The sequence below is a fragment of the Onychomys torridus genome, chromosome 8 (genome assembly GCF_903995425.1).
Source record: "Onychomys torridus chromosome 8, mOncTor1.1, whole genome shotgun sequence".
NCBI lineage: Eukaryota > Metazoa > Chordata > Mammalia > Rodentia > Cricetidae > Onychomys > Onychomys torridus.
In genome coordinates this window covers 16,289,854-16,313,014 of record NC_050450.1, presented here as the reverse complement: position 1 = coordinate 16,313,014, position 23,161 = coordinate 16,289,854, and the positions used below count along the sequence as shown (strand labels likewise).

The window sequence follows — 23,161 nt, the reverse complement described above, 5'->3', positions numbered from 1 at the left end:
TGGTTCTTAACAAAAAAATATATTCTTTGTATTGTTTCTTTAAACATCAATCCACCCTTCCATGCTTGGGAGTCACAGTCCCATCTAGGCTTAATAAAAAGAGCCCAGATGCCTGGATTTTCAGTACAAAAAGTCCAAGAACATGAAAGGGGAGGGGGGAAAAAAAAAAAAAAACAAAACAAAACAAAAAAATCCCCCAAACCAAAAACAAAACAAAACAAAAAAACCAAAAAAAAAAAAAAAAAAAAAACCAAAAAAAAAAAAAAAACAAACAACAAAAAAAAAAACAAAACAAACACCCAATGCTCTCATAATGCTACAAACCCTCCACAAACTTTTCTAGTGTGTCTCCCGTGGTATCACCAACCAGGGACAGTTCACTGGACAGCGCGCTCCTGTTGGGGGTATTCAGCTGGGGGAGCATTGCACTCTGTTCAGGGTTCCCAAGGTGTCCCTGATCCATGGAGCTGGCCATGGTGACTGCGAGTCCGGGGTGGGGGGAACCAGTCTGGGGTGAAACATGGTGTGGTGAAGGCTGGGGCTGTATCCGTGGTGATGGGCTGGAATGTGGAGGTTGGGATTGGGGCCGTGGAGACTGGACAGGGGCTGGAGACCGCACCTGGTTACTAAGGGATGTGGCGATCTGTTGGCCGGGGAGATGCGAGGCCTGTGGCTGTCCTGAGAGCATGTGCTGCTGGGGGCTCATGGGGTTCGGCTGGCCTGGGGACCCAATTTGTTGCTTCATCTGCTGCTGCTGCAGAATTCGCTGCTGTAGGGCCTGCTGAATGTTGGGGGTACTGTCTGCCCCCAGCCCAGGCTGCCCCATTTGGCCAAGTTGTCCCATTGGTGCAGCCATCTGGCCCATGGAGCTGCCCTGGATGGGGAGGTGCTGTTGCATACGTTGTTGCTGCATGGCTGGGGCGTAGCCTCCAGGTCCTTGCGGCTGCTGGAACTGGCCGTGTCCTGTCATGCCCCCAGCCATGCTGGCACTGCTTTGTTGTTGCTGTTGCTGTTGTTGCTGCTGCTGCTGCTGCTGTTGGTGCTGTAGCAGCTGTCTCCTCACCATTTCTCGGTACTGTGGATTCATGTTTGCCATGTTGGGGTTGTGTCCTGGGTTCATGATGTTCAGAGCCTGTCCTTGGGGGTTCAGACCTCCCATTGCCTGTTGCTGTGGAGGCACACCAGGCCGTGGCACACCAGCTTGCATTGCATTCAGGTTCTGCAGGCTGGGTTGCTGGTGCATGCCGGGCTGGGGCTGCATACCAGGCTGGGACTGAAGTCCAGGCTGGGGCTGCATGCCAGGCTGGTTGGCCACATACTTGGCTGTGCGCTGTTTGATGAAAGCTGCCATTAGCTGTGGGTTTGACTTGAGGATGTTCAGCACCTGCTGCTGCTGCTGAGGGGAGCTGGGTGACTTCAGGGTCCGCAGCAGGTCTTGCAGGGCACTTGGCGAGATGCTCCTTGGTGGCTGCACATTGGGCATCCGTGGCCCAGCCACGGCTGCCTGAGCCTGCATGGACATTACAGGCCTGGGCATGCCTGGCATTGGCTGCTGCTGGGGAATGGGTGCCTGCTGCCACTGCCCAGGTGGCATGCTAGACATGACAGGCCCACTAACTTGGTTGGGACGGGGCACATTCAGGCCCACAGGGGCCATCTGGCTCCCTGGGGTTCCCAAACCTGCACGCCCTGGGGGCATGCCATTGTTGATGTTTGCTCGGTACAGGTGCTGCTGCTGCTGGGCCTCGCGCTCAATTTGCCGAGCTGCTTCCACTGCTGCAGGTGGGGGCTGGGCAGGGGGTGGGGGAGCTGGCACCTGGTTGGTAGGTTTCCCAGCAGACACTATCGTAGGGGGCTGAGTCCGGGTTACATTAGGGAAGCCAGCTGGTGACATGTTTACAGGTGAAGGCTGAGGCTGGGCAGGGGGCTGTGGTGTTTGGGGTGTGCTGGGCTGCTGCGTGGGGGTCCCGGGTGGTGCTGAGGTAGGAGAAGGCAAACTCTGCTGAGGCACATTGCGGGTGTTCATGGTAGCCATTCGCCGGCGCATGAGCTGGGCCTGCTGCAGGCGATGTTGGATCTGCTGCTGGCGGAGCTTGTGTTTGATGTTGATGCAGAAGGGCACAGGGCATTTATTTTCTTGGCAGTGTTTGGCGTGGTAGCAACAAAGAGCAATGAGCTGCTTGCATACTGGACACCCTCCATTAGTCTTGCGCTTACAACCCTTGGTGTGCTGCACGACTCGTTTCATCTTCTGGCAAGATGGCAGAGAGCAGTTGGCATTGCGACACTGGCAGGCATGGACCAGGGACTGGATGCAGCGTTGGATGCTGAGACGCCGGGACTCCTGGGGGCTCTTGGATTGTGGCTCACCTTGACTGCTGCCCTCATCGTCCAGGCCCAGCCCCCACTTCACCATCTTATGGGTGTGGCTCTTGGTGTTGTAGCAATTGATACAAAGGTCATAGTCCTATAGAGAAGCAAAAGGGACAGACCAATATCAGCACAGGCCCAGCATGAGCAGATTTCCTTGGGCACGGAGCATACTATAGGTCCAAGGCTTGAGCAGTTATTAATGGTCCCCCACTTCCTTCTTTATTTCATGTGCTTTGAGAAAAGCATCAAGACCTTACTTTGAGACTTAACAGCAAGAACTAAGGACACTGTGGCCATTTCCTCCAAGTACTACCAGAGGACATGGGGACACTATCCCCAGGAGAAAGGCATCAAATCGTCTTTCCCCAACACAGAAGCTCAGGTGGCTGAGAAAGACTTGAATTTAGAAACTGAAAAGGAAGGATTAAATTTGAAGAGGGTTTGGGAGATAGTTCAGTGGATAAGAGGATTTGATGCTCAAATATGAGGACCCGAGTTTGGATCCTCAGTACTCACACAAAAAAAATCCAGTGCTTGTAATTGCTGCACTGGACCGGAGAGGAAGGTAAGAGGATTGTTGCTTGCTGGTTACCAGCCTAGCACAAGGTTCAGTGACAGATACCTTCTAAGGAAATGAGGTAAAGATCTACAGAGCAATTATCCTCTAACCTCAGTTTGCATACACTCAAGTTATTCTATTCTACATATACACATACCACCCCCACACAAAGCTGAGGAGGAAGTGCTATGGCTGGGTCTAGAAATTGTGCTCAAGCAAAAGTACACATAAAGTCCTAAAATCAGCAAAGCAGAAAGAGAACAGAGAAGCTTGGAGCTGTAGCATGAATCTTAAAAGTTTTTATTAATTAAAACAAATCAGGAGCCCGGTACTGGGGTGAATGCTGGAAGACCAGAGAAGCAGAACAAGCCACAGCCACCTTACCTTGCCAATTCTTCAGCTGATCCTGTTTTCTCAGATTGGAAGCCTCTGAGTCCTTATCTAAACGGATCTCAGCTGAACTGCTTCTCAAAAGCTTAGCCTAGTTCCTGGTCTTCACGCCTTATATACCTTTCTACTTTCTGCCATCACTTCCTGGGATTAAAAGCGTGAGTCACCATGCCTGGCTGTTTCCAGTGTGGCTTTAGCTCACAGAGATCCGGATGGATCTCTGCCTTGGGAATGCTGGGATTAAAGGTGTGTGCCACTATTTTCTGGCCTCTATATCTAGTGGCTGTTCTGTTCTCTGACCCCAGATAAGTTTATTAGGGAGCACAATATTTTGGGGGAACACAGTATCACCACATGGAGAAAGAAGGAGAAAATCAAGAATTTAAAGGTAAGCAAAGAAGGAAGGGCTAGGCAGCCTTTGCTCTGACCAGGACAAGCTCTACATGGCTGAAGATAAGCTACCCACAAGGCAGGAGACAGTAAGCCTGCCAGTGGCATACATAAGGACCAAGTATTCTAATCACATGCTGCGATCCTGCCACTGGACCTGATCAAAGGTGGCAACCTGCCAGCAGGATGAAAGGTATCCTTAAGCCCCTAGCAAGGCTAGGAAGAAATAAATACACTGGAATCCCTGTAGAGCCAAAGTGTCCTTCCACACTCAGGCTGCCTCAGCACATGGCCTGTGGCTGTGGTGGACAAGAGTACAACTAAGAGGACAACAAGGGTGTCACTGATGCCTGGCTCCCCATGCTGGGAGAGATAGCACAAACAATGTCGTGCACAGATGTCAACGCCTGCATCCATTCCCGATGAGGCAGAGGACAATGCTGGAATCTACACCTACCTATAGGGGAAGGTCAGGAGGGAGGTGGTGGGACTTACCTCACACACAGTGCAATGCCAGCGTGTCTCTACATGGTGTTTGCATTCATTGCAGGTGTAGACAAAGCGGTCCTGGCCCTGTGTGTGCAATTCCACCAACATGCACAGAGTGGACCATTTGGAGCGGCGTAAGGAAGAGAACTCCCAGTGCTTGTCTCTGGCCAGGGTGAGGAAGGCATCACGCCCATCCATGAGGTCACAGCTGAGCAGGGGGTCAGGGTCCACGATGGGGGGCTGAGTGCTAATAACAGGTCCAGCATGCAGATGAATCACAAAGAAGACCTGAAAAGAGGAGCTGCATTAACCGCACAGAGAAAGAGAGGCAGCATGTGCCAAGTGCCTGGTCACATTTTCCTGTGTAATAGGAGGCTAATCAAAGCCTGCTCAAGGCCCTGGTTTCCTGGGATAGAACATAGCCAATGATAAACCACATAATGTATTAACAAACTACTGTTTCACATTCTACAGAGGGAGCCCTAGCACTGCAGGTCCAGTGCCTGCCATTCCTCTGGGTTCCAAGTATCCCCAGACCCTCCCACCAGACTATGCTACTACCTCCTTATGTTTTTCCATGGTGGCATACAGCTTCTGGGACAGGTCATTAGACACATTGGGCATGCTGGGTTTCTTCTTGTTGGCGCGGCTAATGCTGCTTTTGTTTTTGTTGGTCTTCTTATTGTTCTTTTTCTTGGCATTCTTGCTGTCACCTTGATTGCCCTGGAACCACATGCAAAGCTGTCAGAACAACATCCATTTCCTAGGCTGTGGGGCTCCAGAGACCCCATATGCACCTGGGCCACATGCAGCCACCAGAGGGATAAGAATGGAATACTTCAAGCCTGTCCGGGACCTGTATGTCCTGTTACTTCTTCAGGATGTAAATTCAGAATCTAATCTCAGCTTTAAGAGGAAGTTTTCTACCACTCCCCAAAATTCCACTGGACAGGTGGGCTATCTTCCATCCTGCATGCTCAGTACCTGGTTCTTTGCCTTGGGAAGGCCTGCTCATCTGAAAAGACTCAGGGAAGGAGCAGGCACACCCAGCTGATTCTTTCCAGGTCCCACTCAACACCTGCACTAGGGTAGAACATGCCCAAGCTTGTCTCGAAATCTGTTGTCATCATGACTTAGCTGAGGTCTAAGAGACTCACTCCCCAGGTCAAGTGCGCCAATGATCCTGCTATGAAAAGAACTTGAGGTGTCTGTCACTCATTTAGAAATACAACGTAGAAAAGCTAACCAGATCTCATCCAGAGAACTTTACCCTGTAGTACTGGGGGTGAAGCGAGAGCCTTATGCATGCTAAGCATGTGCTCTACTATTGAAGTACACCCCCAGCCCAATAGTATCACTTTCTCAAGGGATGTTACATAACCTAGGTTTCAAACTCATGCTCCTGCCTCAGGTTCACGAGTCAAATCATTTTTTTTGCATGTATGTATGTACATTTGTGAGTGTGCCACAGTGGAGGTCAGAGAACAATTTTGTTTTTTCTTAAATGGGAGACTGTTCTCTTCTTCACCATGTAGATTCTGGGACTTTAACTCAGGCCTTCACACACAGCAGAAGACACTTCTACTGTTACCCATTTTACTGGCGCTCAAATAAATTGTATTTATTTACTTATTTATTTTATTCTATCTTATTTTATTTTATTTTATTTTTTTGAGACTTGGTCTCACTATGTAGCTCTGGCTCTCCAGGAACTCACCTTGTAGACAGATAGACCAAGCTGGCCTTGAACTCAAGAGATCTGCCTGCCTCTATCTTCTGAGTGCTGGGATTAAAGGTATGTGTGCCACTATGCCCATCTTCAAATAAACTTCGTAGTTTATTTTTATTATTATATTCTGTTTTGGGTTTTTTTGCTTTGCTTTGTTTTTTTTTTTTTTTTCTTTTTTTCAAGACAGGGTTTCTCTGTGTTAACAGCTCTAGCTGTCCTCGAACTCACTTTGGAAACCAGGCTGGGCTCGAACTCAGAGATCTGCCTGGCTCTGCCTCCCGAGTGCTGGGATTAAAGGAGTGCGCCACCACCCGGCCAGATAAACTTTTTTGAGCTAGGCATAGTGGTATCTGCCTTTAATCCCAGCACTCAGGAGTCAAGCTGATCTCTGAGTTTAGGCCAGCCAAAGCTACACAGAGAGACCCTTGTAACAACAAAAAGAACGAGAGAGAGAGAGAGAGAGAGAGAGAGAGAGAGAGAGAGAGAGAGAGGGGGGGGGAATTATTTTGGCCATCTGGAAACATGCACTTTAGTTATTTTTCTGGAAGAGTTTTACCTGTGCACAGTCCTTCCCAAAGCTGAGGTTGAATACATGATGTGGTGGTATCGTGTCTCCTTCACTTAACATCACCAGAAACATTTGTCTACTTCTATTAACTTGAGAATCTAATTTTTCTTTGTTTTGACTAAGCACCTTGCCCCCATTTCCTCCCTAGAGAATCTGATTTTTAATGGCAAAGCAGCATCCCCTACAAAGTGTTAGTTATACTAAATTTAACACCACTCTGAGGTCCAAGATATCCCCGAGGAAGGGGAGTCCTTGTTCTCAGCTGCATGCTGAAAAACTGCACACACAGAAAACAACAAGTCCACTTGTCAATGCTTTCCCTAGCACACGCCACGTTCTTGGGTACACAGTGAAGGCTGGCTCAGGCACAAGCCACCTAGGTCGTCTGGACAGCTTCCCTGACACCATGCCAGAGACGACCTTGGATGGTCAGCTTGCTCTGCATTCCCTGAGTCCTTTTCCCTTCATAGAAGGGATGTCCTTGTGCTCTGCTGTGCTGTACACCTGTGACTCCCACAGTTGGGTCCACATTCTACTTCCTCAAGTGATGCCACCACTGTTGTCCTTTACAAGTCCAAATGGTTCTGGGTCAGGCCACCTGTACTCTGAGGCCTGGCTTGGCCAGTGGCCTCTTGGTCTCCACTGCAATGTACTCTGAGCCAGCCACTGAGACATGCCTGGTTTTTTTTTTTTGTTTGTTTGTTGGTTTTTTTGTTTGTTTTTTTGTTTGTTTGTTTTTCTCTTGAGACAGGGTTTCTCTGTGTAGCTTTGTGCCTTTCCTGGCACTTGCTTTGTAGACCAGGCTGGCCTGGAACTCACAGAGATCCGCCTGCCTCTGCCTCCCGAGTGCTGGGATTAAAGGCGTACGCCACCATAGTCCGGCACGCCTGTTCTTTTAAGGTCAATCTGATTATGGCTTCTCCTCTCCAGTTTCTTGGGAACCATTTTGCAGTCAAGTAAGAAACCAAACCTTGAGAAAGTCAGACAATGGAGACTACTTGAGAGTTCTTGGGAACCACCAGGTATACAAGCTTCTGTTTCATCCTGGTCTATGCTTCCTACAATACAACCAATCTATGCCAGTGTCAGCTCTACCTGACAATCACACAGGTGATTGCCTTGTGATCATCAATACAGCACACTTCCTCCTCTTCCTGGAAGACTCCACCCCCCATAACTCAAGGGGGATCTCAGCTTCTATGTCACTGTTCCCAAAGCCACCCTCAGACTTCCTGCTGTCTTCTTCATCTTAAGCTCCTTTCTTCTCTGAGTTGCCCCATCACCTGAAAACACATCATGCAGCTATCCAGGTCCTTCCTGTTTCTCCTAGTATAAGACACCTCTCGGGGCATGAACAAGGTCAGGGCTTGTTCAGTTCACTCTGCACTCCCTGGTACACAGGGATAGTAAACAGTGAACAGGCTGAGAGCCACAATAAACAAACAAACAAATAAAAAAGAAAAGAAAAGAAAAGCCACAAAATGAGGAGTTGCCACAATATGCAGCACAAGGCCTGGCACTTGAGTTTCTCTAGGAAGTAACTTGCAACCATCTCCATGTACTGCCCAGGCTCCAAAAGGTGACCGTCTCCCATCTTCTCTCCAGGTCTAACCATTAGGCCCCTCAGGGAACAACTCTTGTACAGAGACAGTGACATCGTATGTGTGTGCATGACAACATCTACAGAGAGAAGCCAACAGCAGATGGAGACTTGCAGCCTGCCACTCTGGCGGCGCAGCTCTAGTGGGGGCTGTACCTCAGGGGTCTCACTAGCTGCAGTACTTTCTTCTTTTTTCCTTTCTTCTTCTTCTTGTTCTAGCTCCTTAATGCTTTCTTCCAACACATTAGGCCAGAAATCTCCTTCAAAATAGGGTAACTCCTTGGCACTCGTGAGTCTGTCTTCATTTGCTTGTTTGAAGATGTCCTAGGAGGAAGCAGGCCAGAGGTGAGGTCAGGTCCCCTGTGGGCTACTGGGGACCTCATACACAAACCAGACATCAACTGACTGAAAGGCCCACTGCTTTGACCAACTGCATAGTTGCTTCTGCAGTTTCATCAGATGCTTTCAGGTTCTTGCTTTCTATTCTTGTAATTGATCACAGTTATAAAGCACACGAGTGCCAAAGGAAAATACATCAAACATGTCAATCAGCTGTGACAAAGCCAACATCGTCCTTCAACAGGGGTACCTTATAGTCATTAATGATCCTCTCTGCAAATGCCTTGTCCAGCATCTTCTTGTACCACTCCTGCAGTCGTTTTGGTTTGGGGATTTTCTGATCAGGGGGGTGGCAATGAAAGATGTAGTCATCTCCTTCACTTGGGGGACAGGCCCAGATATGTCCTGTCACATACCTATAAGATACATAAGAAAGAAGCCAGACAGAAGTGTCAGTGAGCTCTGATCTACTTGTGAGGCAACTGCAGCTTACGAACAGTATGAGGGAAGAGGAAAACCAAAGAAATGACTATCATGATTATATAGGTCTTCTAAAATACTTGGGCTCGAACCCAATAACGTGAATGGTGTGTGTGTGTGTGTGTGTGTGTGTGTGTGTGTGTGTGTGTGTGTGTGCACGCGCGCAAAAGCATTATCGTCATTTAAAATTCAACCCTAGATTCAGTACTGAGCGTGTATGTGGAGCTGAGCCTGTCAGGACAGAGTAACAGGATGTGAAGTACCATCTTCCTGCCCACTCTCCCTCCTGTGTGATGGAAGAGCAGCACAGACAAGTAATTCTCTTCAGAGGACTCATGTCAAAGAATTTTATTCACTCTGTTCAAGACACTTCAGCAAACCTTTTCAGGTTTGGAAAAAGAATGTCACAGGTATGGTATACAAACACATAGTAGTACCAGAGAAACAAAGACACAGTGTGTGTTCAATCAGTGATTTCAATGAAAGAGCAAAAAGGACAAATGTATAGAGAGACAGAGAGTCGGTGAGTGGCAGGGGCAGGACAGGGAGCAGCAGGCAGCAAGAGGGCACGGGGCTCAGGTGAAGGAGTCAGAGTACGTGAGACTGCTTATGGGAATGTTCACATCAGTCAAGAATGTCAAAAAGCACTGACTCCAAAACCTCCAACAGGCAAAAACATGATATGCAGAATATGTCTCAACAAAGTGAAATGAAAATGAGAAGCAAGCAAAGGCAAAGAGTAGACACTGCTCTTCGGGGTTAGGCACAAGTGGGAGGCTCAGCAGACTTCTGAACCAATCTCAATATAGTAGAACAAAAACACATAAAACTAAATGAGAAAAATCACTATTTCACAAAATAGACAAAATGTTTTTACTGATTCTGAATAATCAAGACTCACCCCAATTTCTTCACATATTCTAGATATCCAATGAGGATCTCATGGTAAACAGCTGTCCGGAGGCAGCGGGGCCGGAAGAAATGAATACTGTCCAGATAAGATATGTACACACGCCTGCAGGAGTGGGTAGGTTGGGTGTCATTTTTATTTTTAATTCAGGTTACCCCTTCAAGCTTGAAAACAAACACTAACATCCAAAGCCCCTAGAAATAAGTTTTGATAGCAGTCACAGAGGCTACCTAACAGGATGTGAAAGACCCCAATCACAGTTCCATCTGAAAACTAAGGGAACAGAAATAATTTGCTATTGTCCAACAAAAGATAGGGGAACTTTCCCCAGGAAAGCAACTTGGGAGAAGTTGCCCCTCTTACCCCAAATCCAGACTAAACAAACTATTCTGGACCAGAGACACTTGGTTTGAATATGGCATCCAGCTGTTGCTACCCTGGCTCCCCAGTGACCATCTTGATGAGACAAAACAAAACTAAGCCATACACAAGCATGCCACACTACCACCAAGACCCTTTGTTTTCTGACAGTTTATAGGAAAGCAAAATTAATTGGTTTAGTTGGGTAACTGACTATTTAAATCCAGTACCAAAGCACACAGCTCTAACAGCCTGTTACCATCCAACATGGGGCTAAAAAGACACATTCAGAAGTAAGATGGAAGACTACCTTGTATTTGGCGGGGGGCAATCAGAGCCATATTCTTGCACATGCATCCCAAAAAAGCACACATCGACTCCATCGATCTCCTCGAAAGCAAAGAGTGCTTTGGTTCGATACGGGAAAGATTCAGACATTTCTCCAGAATCCACAAACCTGAAACAGAAACCAAAGCCTGTTCTGTGAGAAGGCTCAAGGCTGGGTAACCTCTTGCAACAATAGCCAGAGCAGTTTCAGGGCTGTGCTGCAGCTCTTTCTGGTCCTGGTCCTTAGGCAAGGGAGCCATCTCTGATAATAATGAATTGGGATTCAGAAAAGGTCCCATGTTAGTTACCACAAGCCTCTGCATTAAGGACTTGAAGCCCTGCAGAGTGGGGACTATCCCACAGTTTAGGACAGGAAAAGAACACACACCTTGACTTCATCCCTGGCTTGACCTCCACTGTCTTGTCTGAGCTGGCCACCACTCTCACAAAAACCTCCCCAGCTTCAGGGTGATTCTGGCGCCGTAAAAACTTGTTCACTCGGTCTTCCAAGTGGTTTCCCAAGCGTGTGGTCTGAAGCCCTAAAAAATTCAGAATGAACAGGATTAGGCAGAGCGGTTGAAGCTGCTGCTTCACTGTTACTTTGAAGGACTAATGAGTGTTCTGTAGGTACGAAGGAGCTCCATCCTGTGACTTAAGTGTCTTATGAAGGAAAGCAGAGGTGGGGCCTTAAGCACTCTGCTTCTTGTCCATTTCTAACAGTAAGGGACAGGAGAAAGACAAAGATGGCCTGAATCTGACAGGACTAAGGACATTGTGCTTCTTGCCCTTCACCTCAGGTCCTGGGTAGCTTGAGGTGGAAGCCTATCAGACAAGCCCTGCCCTGGGGCTATGCTGAGCAGAAGTCTCCTGTGTGGAGGGCTATCTCAAGGATGCCAACAGGCAGATGGCTTATTGCTCCAGAACTACACTTGAGGAACTTTTAATAGCAACAAGGTATATGGCACACCCTTGGCCTAGTCAATGACTGGGTTTTCTTCCGCCTAGCTCAGCTGTAGTCTCAAATGGAGCTTAGACACCCAGAGCCAAGTCGTCAAGCATCAGCCAAGGACTGCTTGCTGCCTTCTGAGCATAGTGCTCACCAGGGAGGCAGGGCAGGCATGGCATTAGCTTCAGGCAACCTCATCTTGGTGATGTGGCCTGTCCTGTGCTGGCTCTTGCCACAGCACAAGTGATATGAACACCGACCAAAGCCACTAAGAATAAACATCAGTACGGAAAACTGCTTTTCGGGGAAAGAGGACTAGAATGTGAGATCTATAAAATAAAAAAAAATTCATTGATTATAAAAATGGATGGATTTTGGAGGGGTGGTGCTGGAGAACTGAAGCCAGGATTCAACATATACTAGGTAGATGATACTCTACCCTCTTCTCCCACATCAGATGATGGACCCGACCCCATCCCCTTCCTTTTGTAGAAAGACAGTCTCTCTCATTATGTAGCCCAGGCTGGCATGGGACTAGAGAGGATTCTCCTGTCTTATGCATGAGCCACCACACCACAACCAGCTTATGATGATAAAATTTTAAGTAAGTTCTCTTCTTTAATGACTTTTAAATATTTCATTCATGAAAATTGCTATAAAAAGTAAATCTAGGAGACTGGAAAGATGGTCCAGTGGTTAAGAGCACCTTACTCTAGTAAAGGACCTGTATTCAGTCTCAATATCAGTATAAGGTACCCCATAGCCACCTCGAATTCCAGCTCTAGGGAATCTAACACCCTCTCCTGGCTTCCATGGGTACTGCAGGCACTTGGTATACATACAAAAAAGCACACACATATATACAAATTTAAAAATAAATCACTATTTTTAAAAGTAAAGTCTTAGAAGATTCCTTACTTTTGTCTCAAGTAGTACCTAGAGAATTTACAACTCATGTAAATTTCAATTTTCTGCAAAAAATACACCAAAAGTGGTACTTTGGAGGTATATTAAGTAAGGTATGTCTAAAAAGGTGGTTTAAAAAGAAAACAAAGGGCTGGAGAGATGGCTCAGCAGTTGAAAGCACTGGCTGTTCTTCCAGAAGTCCTGAGTTCAATTCCCAGCAACCACATGGTGACTCACAACCATTTGTAATGAGAACTGGTGCCCTCTTCTGGCATGAATGCAGAACACTGTATACAAAATAAATGTTAATAAATAAACAAACAAACAAATAAAAAGAAAACAAAATCCAATTGCAAAGGAAAAAAAAAACCATGGAAAATTAAAGATTTATATAAAGAAGTAAGAGGTAGATTTAAGATCTGTTTTATACTTCAGTGAACATCACGCTTCATAAGCTTGTTCAGGCTGAGCTCTGTGCCCAGTAGTCTTCAGACATGAGTGACTGTTCTGACAAGCACAGATGTAGGCTTCACAAGACCACCATTCTTGCTGAAATCCCTGAAGGAAATCCTGCAATGTGGGATAGCAAGCCTTGCTCCCCAGGAGATAGCCCTAAGAGCCTGTGACAGCACCTTTTCTGCATAGGGCGATTGGTTCTGAGCTGTTGGAGAAAGATCTGCCAACAAATGTTCTTTCTGCAGTTCTGAAACGTACTTCTTCTCTCCTTTTGGTTTTTTTGAGACAGGGTTTCTCTGTGTATCGTTGGCTGTCCTGGAACTCAAGAGATCCACCTGCCTCTGCCTCCCAGTGCTGGGACTAAAGGAGTGTGGTACCAGCACCAATCTAGCTTTACTCTTCTTAGAAATTTACTTTCAGGGTTGGGGATTTAGCTCAGTGGTAGAGTGCTTGCCTAGCAAGCGCAAGGCCCTGGGTTCAGTCCTCAGCTCAAAAAAAAAAAAAAAAAAAAAAATAAGAAAAGAAATTTACTTTCTAAGCTTTGTGAACTGTGACTGAAAACATGAGCGGATCATGAAAGGATCAAGCTGAATCACTCCAGTGAAAAAAAGTACCAAGCACTGGAAAACCATCCATATGAAAACCACAGTGAGAGGTAATAAAAAGGAGAAACGAGCGAAGTCAAAGCACACAGAAGCTTTGAGAGAACTTACTTTTAGCACTGAACTTGTTTTCTTTCCGAGGTCTGCCCGTCTTCTTCAAGCAGTTGTCACAAACAAAGCTGCACAATAGAGAATGGGTGTGACCGGGTTATACTCAACAGTGCATGTTGCCAAACTGGTGAAATGCAGCACTGAAATACTTTACTGGCAATTTATATCACATCATTGTGAAAAGAGTGAGGAGACAGAAGCTTTGATTCTATAATTTGTAAAGCAGGCAAACACAAGACTTAAATTTAGAACCAACTGCCACCTCCCTTAATCACTGAATTTTGCTGACAATGAACAAGACTCTGCACCACAGCCACCTCCCAATGACTTGTGCACAGCTGTTCCCCCTTCCCAGAGATCACAGCAAATCACTCACCCTGAAGGCCAAATGATGTCATAGTGTAGAACGCAAATCTGATGCATCTTCCGGCCACACTCTTTGCAGTCAACAAAACTGGGAGACAAGAAAGCACAATTACACACCAGGAGGCACACACAGGAAGTTCTCAGCAGGAGCTTGAGTGTGTGTGTATGGCACACACTGATGTCTGAGCTGCTTTCAGCTCTGACATCCACGCATGTGCTGACTAATTCAGAAGAGTTTGACATGCTTACCTATGTTAGTTAATTTTCTTAGTGAAGAAACAGGATCCCACTCTTCCCCACCCCACCTTTCTTTTTATTTTGAGTAAAAGAGGTCTGGCCATGTAGTCCAGCCTGGCCTTGAGCACATGATCCATGATCCTTCTCTGGTTTCCTCAGTGCTGAAATTAGAAGCCTGCATGACCATTTCTGGATTTTCTGTCCTTTTTTGTATACTGTGCCATTTCCTCTCTCCTCATTTCCCTTAGCAAACAGAGATAATGTGTGTGTGTGTGGGGGGGGGGGGGGCGCTAAGGCATGTGCACAAATTCAAGTATATGTATGAAGGTCAAAAGCCAGCTTTGTGCCAGGAGGTGGTGGCACACGCCTTTGATCCCAGCACTTGGGAGGCAGAGGCAGGTGGGTCTCTTGAGTTTGAGGCCATCCACAAAGTGAGTTCCAGGACAGCCAGGGCTATATAGAGAAACCCTGTCTCAAAAAAAGAAAAAACTCCAAAAAAGAAGAAAAAAAACCGTAAAAAAGAAAACAAAATTACTATGATAAAGGCATATCCCCTAGGCCAGTGATTCTAATATCACTAGAGACTTCAAGACCTAGTCTTTCTCTGTGTAATTTTTCTGTACTTAAATGGGCTCAGGGACCAGAACAGTATGTTCACTGTTATAAATAATTGCTCCTAATTTCCAGATTTCCCCACTCTAGCTTCTAAGGCTGAAGAAAGCAAATTAGCTAGATGAGAGCAGCCCTAGCAGGTCCAAGGCACAGCAAACACCTGCTCCACGTTGGTGACAGGTAGTGGGAGGCATCAATGCTAACAAAAAGTGATAGGCTTCACTGAACACACTCAGTCTCCTGGTACACTTCAACACTGCTCAGTTCAGTATAGCCACTTACAAATGCATCTTATCGCCCTCAAGGGCTGACTCCAATAGGAATTCTCAATACCAAGACAGCCAGTGTTCAAACCTTTTGCTTTTTAGTTTATAGTCTCACTGTTACCAAAATCCACATCCCAGGAAAATGTAAGGCACCAGAAAGCACCCCAGTTTCCTGGGAGAAGCCAAGCTCTTGATAATGATTAGCTTCTTCTTGTCCCTTCATCCTGCTGCCGCACCTGCTATACAAACATTCAGCCACGCTTATGTCCTAACCAGCTGCTGTTCTCTTTAGAGAGAGGACACACATTAAAACTGTGAAACGGGCAGCATGACTTCGTTGTGACTACTAATTAACAGCCATGGTGGAGGTTCCCTCCCCACACCTGATCTGGTCATTTAGGCCTGCACTGCATTCTTCCAGGGCTCATCCCATCAACTCTATGCATCTACAGTCTCTCAAGTGAGCTTGGCTGGGCTCTGCTGAGATGCAAGGTCAGAACAGTAACTCTTTTGACTCCCACCCTCTCTCTAAAGATAACCTATTCAGTTTTTCCCTCCACTGTCAGGGAAAGAAATACCAAATATATATCTGCCCGTGACCCACAACCCACAAGCCCTCTCTCTCCTTGACACCCCGTTTACTATAGAGCCTTCCATCTCCTAGTTTGGCCTCCTTTTCTATTTCCAACAGTCCTGCTTTAGTTGAGCCTTGACTTCTTACCTAGGTTGTACCTAAATCTCCCAGGGAGTTCCTAGAGACTGAAATCATATGCATTATGTTCCCTGCTTGGGGGGTGGGGAGGGGTTGTCTTTCTTTTCTTTTCTTTTTTTTTTTTTAGTTTTTCTTTAGAAATAGGCTGGTCTTGAGTTAGTCATCTTGCCCCAGCTTCTCAACTGTTGGGAGTACAGGGGAAATGCCACCACACCCTGCTGCAGAGATGGACTTTATACACTAGAATCAAAGCTGTTCTTCAAAACTTGCCCAGTATACACTGAATGGACTAAATGCCAAACAAGTTAAATGTATTAAGTGCCCCTGCCGCTACATCCCCTGGGCCTGACTGGCCCATCAGTCCCGTGACATGTGTTTTGAGTATCTTGTGTTCTTTCTTTCCTTTATGCCCAGAATATTATTTATGTCCCTCTCTCCAATACCTGCTTATAGATAAGAATCACCATCTCCAGGAAGCCCACCCCAAAGGTGGTGCTGTTGTGCCCATCCTAAAATTTCTCACCCGTGGAACCATGAACACTATGAGTCCTGTTGCCTGCACTTATTTGTTGCTGCAAAAAGAAACTTAAAACCCATACAAAGGGGGCTGGAGAGATGGCTCAGTAGTGAAGAACACTGCACCCAACCAAGTTCACCTCCCAACAAACATGGTAGTTCACAGCCATCTGTAACTCTAGTTCTGGGAGATCTGACCTGTCTGGCCTCTGGGGGCATCAGGTACACTTGTCCTGTATACAGATAAATTTAGGCAAACACATACATATAAATAAATTAACATGGGGGGGGGTGACATGCGACATGGCAACATAACGTGGAGAATCAGAAATAAAACTGAATTTTCTTTGGAAGAAGTCTCCATATATACCAATCAGCATTCATTATCTAATGTAATCCTGTCACCAGGTATCAGATAGTAGGATAAAGGAAGCAACCTTCCCAAAAGAGAGCTGCATCTTCAAATGTTGCCTGGGTGGGAAGTTGAGTGTCTTCCATTATAACAGTTGACCTCTCTGGAACTAGGAGATTTGGGGCCAATAGAATACAGCAAAACTGACAGACCTGTCTCAAGCTTTAAAAACCAACTTTGCAAATGAAGTATTCTCATGAGCAAAGGCAGTGGTAAGAACATACACTACATCTCACAGCATAGATTGCTTAGAAAGTGGTTCTTAAGATGTTTTCAATTTGGACTTTCTCTGGGACAATATTAGCACTTCAAGCAACTGCCTGTATTCTTTATAAAATCATACTGAGCAGTCCGTAAAGATACCTATGACCAAGCTTTAGAGAGGTTTCAATAGAACTAAAACACCTACATCATCTTTTTTTTTTTTTTTTTTGCTTTTTGAGACAGGGTTTCTCTGTGTAGCTTTAGCTGTCCCACAGATTACCCTGTAGACCAGGCTGGCCTTGAACTCAAAGATCTGCCTACCCCTGCCCTGGCTCACCCACATAATCTTTCTTATTTATTTATTTGATGTATATGAGTGCTCTATCTGCATGTATGCCTTTATGCCACAAGAGGGCATCAGATCCCACTAGAGATGGTTGTGAGCCACCATGTGGGTACTGGGAATTGAACTCAGGACCTCTGGAAGAGCTGCTGGTGCTCCTAACCACTGATCCATCTTTCCAGCCCATTACCCACATAATCTTATCACTATTAAAATCTAGCAACTGGACAATGTGTTACAGAGACATCTATTTTGAGTTTGAGATAACTTCCCATAAGAAACAACTTTTATTCTCCCATAATCTAATCACAAATAATAACTTTCCTCATCTAAGACTCTAAGTAAAAAAGAGCCAGGTATAGTGACATACACCTTTAATCCCAGCACTCAGGAGGTAGAGGCAGACAGGTGTCTGTGAGTTTAGGACAGCCAAGGCTAACAGAGAAAACCTGTCTCAAAAACAAATGAGAGAAAGAAAGAGAGAGAGGAAGGCTACATATATATGTATGTATGTATACTCACGGTTCAGGATCTAAGGTATCATTTTTCTTCTTTTCAAATTGATCCTTGGAAATTGTCCTTATTTAAAAGAAAAAGAAACATTTTAATCAATTCACATATACTCTACCATTTTTTTTTCCCTTAAAATATCTGTTCTAAACTACTATCAGCTTTACTATAAGATTTAATTCAGATTATGATGTCAAAATTGTGTTGAGATTTAAGTATGTTTATTCTCATTCAAGTTCATATGATGAATAGTTACTGAATTGGACATTGGTAAGATCACAGCAGAATGCCAACATACCCTCAATATAAGAGGTGAGACTCCACCAAGGGCTCTCACTTTGGAAAGGTGGAGTATTTGGATTTCAATCCATGCATATGTGACTGACTTCTAACACACGGAATTATATACCTCTTTTTTTGTTGCTGTTTCTTTAAAACACATACTGTGTGTGTGTGGGGGGGGAGGAGAGAGAGAGAGAGAACAAACATGATGGGTGGTCAGAGAACCAAACTGTCAAGTTGGTTCTCCCTTTCCACCTTCCTGTGAGCTCAGGGACAGAACTCAGGCTGCAGGTATGCAACAAAAGTGCCTGTACCTATTCATTCATTTCGCTGGCCCCTTTCCTGCATCTTTAGTTTTTACCCTAAGTGACATACAAAAACTTGAAGTTGCACATATTAATGGTATCCCACATAATATCTGCCCCTTGTGCACACTGCATAATACTTAAATTAGGCTAAACATACTAACCACCTCCAACACTTACCTTTTGGAGGGGGGCACAAAAAAAAAAAAACTTTCAAAACCCTTCCTTCTAGTTTTTTGAAAAGTACAGAACATAAATGTTATCGACAGTCACCATACTGTGCAAAAGTAATCCACAGCTTTTGCTTGTATCTAACTGAACCTTAGCATTTATTGATTAGCATTCTCCCATCCCTACCTCCTACAATTAAATGATTGATTTCAATTAGACCAAAGAATTAAGATGATAAGGGTAATAAAATCATTTCTGGAGCACAGCCTAGTAACTCTGAGGCCAGATTTTCAACATGACCAGAAGCATGGAAGATTGAGAAACTCAGTGTGCAAAAGAAAAGGGAACTATAAAATGCTTGGCAGGCTAGGACAGATATACAGGCCAGCATGCCTTTGGGCATTTTATAAATATACATGAGTCAAGTACCCACTGTGGTTTTCATTTCTCTTGCTGGTTATGCTGCCACTCAAAAGGCACTTCATTAGAAGACAAGCAGGGATATGCAGGAATAAATTAACGGACATGCTGGATCCAGCTAGGGAGCAAGAGTAAGACCACCAGCAAGAAATGATAGATATTTTTATGTTATACTGGAAGACATGGAGACAGGGTTGGAATCTAACCTGCAGTAGCTCAGTAACTTAAAGATGAAGGTCTTTTGTTTTTGTTTTTGTTTTTTCTGTCTTTCTTTTTCCAGAGCTGAGGACTGAACCCAGGGCCTTGTGCTTGCTAGACAAGTGTTCTACCACTGAGCTAAATCCCCAACCCCAAGATGAAGGTTTAAAAGGTAAAGTTAACTCCAAAATTCTTGTTTATTTTTTTATAAAAGTATTTATTTTGTGTGCATTGGTGTTTTGCCTGCATGTATGTCTATATGAGGGTGTCGTCGATCCCTTGGAATTGGTGAGCTGTCATGTGGGTGCTGGGAATTGAACTCAGGACCTCTGGAAGAGCAATCAGTGCTCTTAACCTCTGAGCCACTTCTCCAGCCCCATTCTGTTTTATTTTAAAGGTTGTTGTTGTTGTTGGCGATATGTATGCAACATTCATTTTCTGTGGATAAGGCTATCTGGCTTCTTAGGTATAACTGAAGTTAGAATTTTCAAGCAAAGGTTACCTATCACCATGAAGAAAGTTATTTGCTAGTAAGCTATATACAAGGGTCAAGAACTGAACTAACCCTGCCTTGAATGTAGCAAAATGGAGAACTGGTGCTGCTGTTTGCCCGACACCTATACCTTTAAGCATAAATATCTATGTCCATGCAACCATGTTTCCACTAAATGTGGGTAGAGTTAATATGTGAAGAAAAGCAAAACACAAATTGCACACAACTCAAAATGGACATTCTGGCTTCTTTAGTCATGAACACAAGAAAGTATGGCAAGATCATACTTACGTTTGAGGTTGGGAAGGGTCGTCACCCAGGGTCACATTCTCGCCCTGGATCTCTGTGAAACACTTCTCACAGAAATGATACCTGTCAGCAAGAAGGCCATACTTGGGTGAACTGGTCCATCACAACATACAGCCACCCAAGCAACGAAGCCACCAATCAGAGCAGGGCAGAGCACCACGACGAAGGGGGGGCGTTGTTGGTTGATTGATGGGTCAGTGAGGACAATGAAAGGAACAGGGGGCAGGTGGGGAAGGGCAGAATTAGAGAACAGGGAAGGGAACAAATAGCACAGACACAGAGGTAAGACGCAAACACCAGACAACACAAAGCAGAAAGCCAAGGCAAAGCATTGATTAGCATTCGGTCTCATTGCACGCATCATAGGCCATCATCACTAACAACGACAGGTTTGGTCCGGCTCCAAGATGCAAATGCTTTCAAGGAGTTAATACTAGAATTGCATGGAGCCTAAATTTAGAAATCTCAATTTTGTTATAAAATCAAATATTGAGCCAGGGTTTAAAATATAAAATTTTACTTTGAACAACAGTATGAGAAGAAAGCCTTTAAAAAGCAAGTTAAAGTGAAATAGCTTCATTTTTCAAAATGGAAATTGGATGCTTAACAGCATCAGAGGTTTTACTTCCGGTATTAAGCCAGATCTTCCAATGTGTGACAATGTTGAGCACCCAGAACCATTTTTTGTTGTTGCTGTTTGTTATTTTCTCAAGTTAATCACTCAGTTAATAATAATTGTGTTATAATACAAATGAAACCAAATCCATATTCTAGACAAACACTTAACAGAAATGCAGTCAGGATCAAAGACTTTCCAGCCATTTATTAATAAGAATATACAGAGAAAAATTATGATATATTGTATAAACAATACAATATATGCAAACCCACAAACAATTTTTGAAAAGTTTTGGTTCACTTCTAAGCTGTGATTTGAATTTTGGTACTGGGACCAATCGTTCATGAGATACATGGCAAATGACTGTTCTGACTTGGTATCACCCAAGTTAAGCAAATTTAGATAGAGTTAATCTTTAAATAGCACAATCTGCATTTGAAAAATTATCCATCATCCCAATTTCTTGTGTGATAATAATATAGAGCCTGGGCTCATGCTGTTAAGTGATAACAATTATAGACTATTAAATGTTTGGAAAGGACATGAATGAGAAGTTAACAAAAAGGCAGGTTCTGCATAAAACAAGATGAGCACACAAAAAATACTATAAAATAAAACAAGCTGAATGGAGGTAAATCACACAGGCAAAAGGATGAGCATAAGCTAGCAGCAGCAATACAATAAAATGCGGTTTAGCACTCAAAACTACATCTACAAGATGCCAAGAAAGATTAGTATTGGACACTGATGGGATGTGGAGCACGAACTGAACCCCCAGTGCAGAGGAAGATGCACGAACTGTGCTCTCACTCACTCATTCATTCAGCATTCACCCGCATGCTCATTCACTCATTTGATCACTCACTCAACTACAGAATGAGACATGAGCCGTAAGGAGAGGCCCCCGCAAGTCCCAGTTTTCATCTTCATTAAAACATTGAGCATTTTGTCCAGACTTTGCTAAATTACACATGCAGCCAATTTAAAACATAAAACTTCATTCACAACATTCAAAACGTCTCCAGGTTATCCAATTTTTTATATTCTGTTGATGAACAGAGCAGATTCACCGCAGATAATGACTGGACTAATAATAATAGTTTCTTGCCAGGACATGATTAAAAATTGACTAGGAACAGACATTTCTGTATATTTTTAAATGAACCATAGTAATGTTCTTGTCATTCACTATTTTGTAAATATTCTTATAGAGCCTTAAAAAAACTTCTACATATAGCAGGGCATGGTACAAACAGACATTCCCTGAAGCCAAGAACATAGTTGTTAAAAATAAAGCTTTAGAACTGAGTGATTCATTCATCACGCAAGCAAACGTACTACTGGGAGCCAGCAAGAACTGCTGGGCAGTCTGAAATGAAACCACGACAATCACAAGTGAGTCGCAATGATTTTAAGAACTTGGAAAAACTCTTAGCATTTTCAGTCAGTCATTAAAGCCTTGCAACATGTTGGACACGAGAACACGGACCCATTGTTTCCAGTGGCAGAACTACTGCAGAGAGAAGTATTGATGACCAGGAGGCAGCCCAGGAATGGCTGCAGAAACCTAAGCTCTCTGTGGGACCAATTCCCACTCCTGAGAATCTCAGGGTCACAAAATTTGAGGGATAGTGTTAGAGACTCTGGTGTCTGTCCCAAAGCACTAGCAGTGAAAATTACATACAATCGAGCCTGTTCGTTAAACAGGTGAGAGGGCAGGGCCCATAACCTCACTTCATCAACCTTCACTGAGATGAAGACAGTGCAGAACAAGGCATCTTTTTAATGAAGATGAAACATGTCTGGTCCAAGATAAGAATGCGATGTAGACAGTCTTATTATGACAAAGTCTACACTTAATTCTCCCTAAAAATTAAGGTTCAGAAGTTCACTTCTTAACCATTAACAGCCTGGATAGCATTCTGTCTTGTGTGAAGGAAGTAGTGTGATGAATATGGAACTGTGAAGGAGAAAATATTTCACGTAAATCTGATGACAGTACAAATCAGGGTTGCTAAGTTAGCACATGTAACTATATGATATAGCTGTGAGGGTAGTTTAATGTATGATATTTTCAAATGCAGATTGTTTTAAATACTCTATCAGTATTTACAAACTGGGGTATCTATAATTTCTACATTATCTTCAGATAATCATTAGAAAAGCTATAGCAGTTTCCTCAAAGTGAGTTACTTTCAAATTCTAAGTGTAGAAACAAGTGAAAATGTAAGCACACACTAGCATAAACATTAAGAATTTCACTTGTTTAAATGGTCTGTTACTGATGTAAGTATCTAAAACTTCAGCACAAGTGACAACAATTATTTACTGAACACAACAATGTTCATAGTCAATTTGAAAAAAAATGATGAGCAACCAGAATGTTCATTGTTGAATTTGGTCACTGCTTTCTTGGAATTAGAGGGTATTAATCGATTCATGTACTTTTCTAAGAGCACAGAGGGCACAAATGGCTAAAGCTTTCGAAATGTATAGGATACAACTCATATATTTTCATTTTCATTTAAGAAAAAACATCACTTTTTGGTTTGTAAAAAGTTTTACAAAAAAATAAAAATGGGCATTTCAGGACTTCCAGAATAGTCCTAGTGTTTGTCCTTTATCACAGAACTTTCCTGATACCAGTTCAA

At 44.2% G+C, this 23,161-nt stretch overlaps 1 protein-coding gene across 2 annotated transcripts in view; it reads right to left on the bottom strand.

Moving 5' to 3' along the window:
- Nucleotides 1-283: 283 nt before the first annotated feature.
- The window catches only part of LOC118589131 (CREB binding protein), a 128,267-nt gene continuing 105,389 nt past the window's right edge, over nucleotides 284-23,161 (bottom strand). For both annotated transcript variants that reach the window (XM_036196093.1, XM_036196095.1), the window contains 12 exons: nucleotides 19,874-19,954; nucleotides 17,726-17,782; nucleotides 13,912-13,989; nucleotides 13,536-13,603; nucleotides 10,903-11,053; nucleotides 10,498-10,644; nucleotides 9,819-9,932; nucleotides 8,688-8,853; nucleotides 8,255-8,422; nucleotides 4,763-4,924; nucleotides 4,208-4,489; nucleotides 284-2,467 (listed from right to left, as the gene is read on the bottom strand). In XM_036196093.1, coding sequence (XP_036051986.1) covers nucleotides 317-2,467; nucleotides 4,208-4,489; nucleotides 4,763-4,924; nucleotides 8,255-8,422; nucleotides 8,688-8,853; nucleotides 9,819-9,932; nucleotides 10,498-10,644; nucleotides 10,903-11,053; nucleotides 13,536-13,603; nucleotides 13,912-13,989; nucleotides 17,726-17,782; nucleotides 19,874-19,954 — 3,625 coding nt within the window. In that variant the 3' untranslated portion in view covers nucleotides 284-316. The remainder of the gene's footprint in view (nucleotides 2,468-4,207; nucleotides 4,490-4,762; nucleotides 4,925-8,254; nucleotides 8,423-8,687; nucleotides 8,854-9,818; nucleotides 9,933-10,497; nucleotides 10,645-10,902; nucleotides 11,054-13,535; nucleotides 13,604-13,911; nucleotides 13,990-17,725; nucleotides 17,783-19,873; nucleotides 19,955-23,161) is intronic.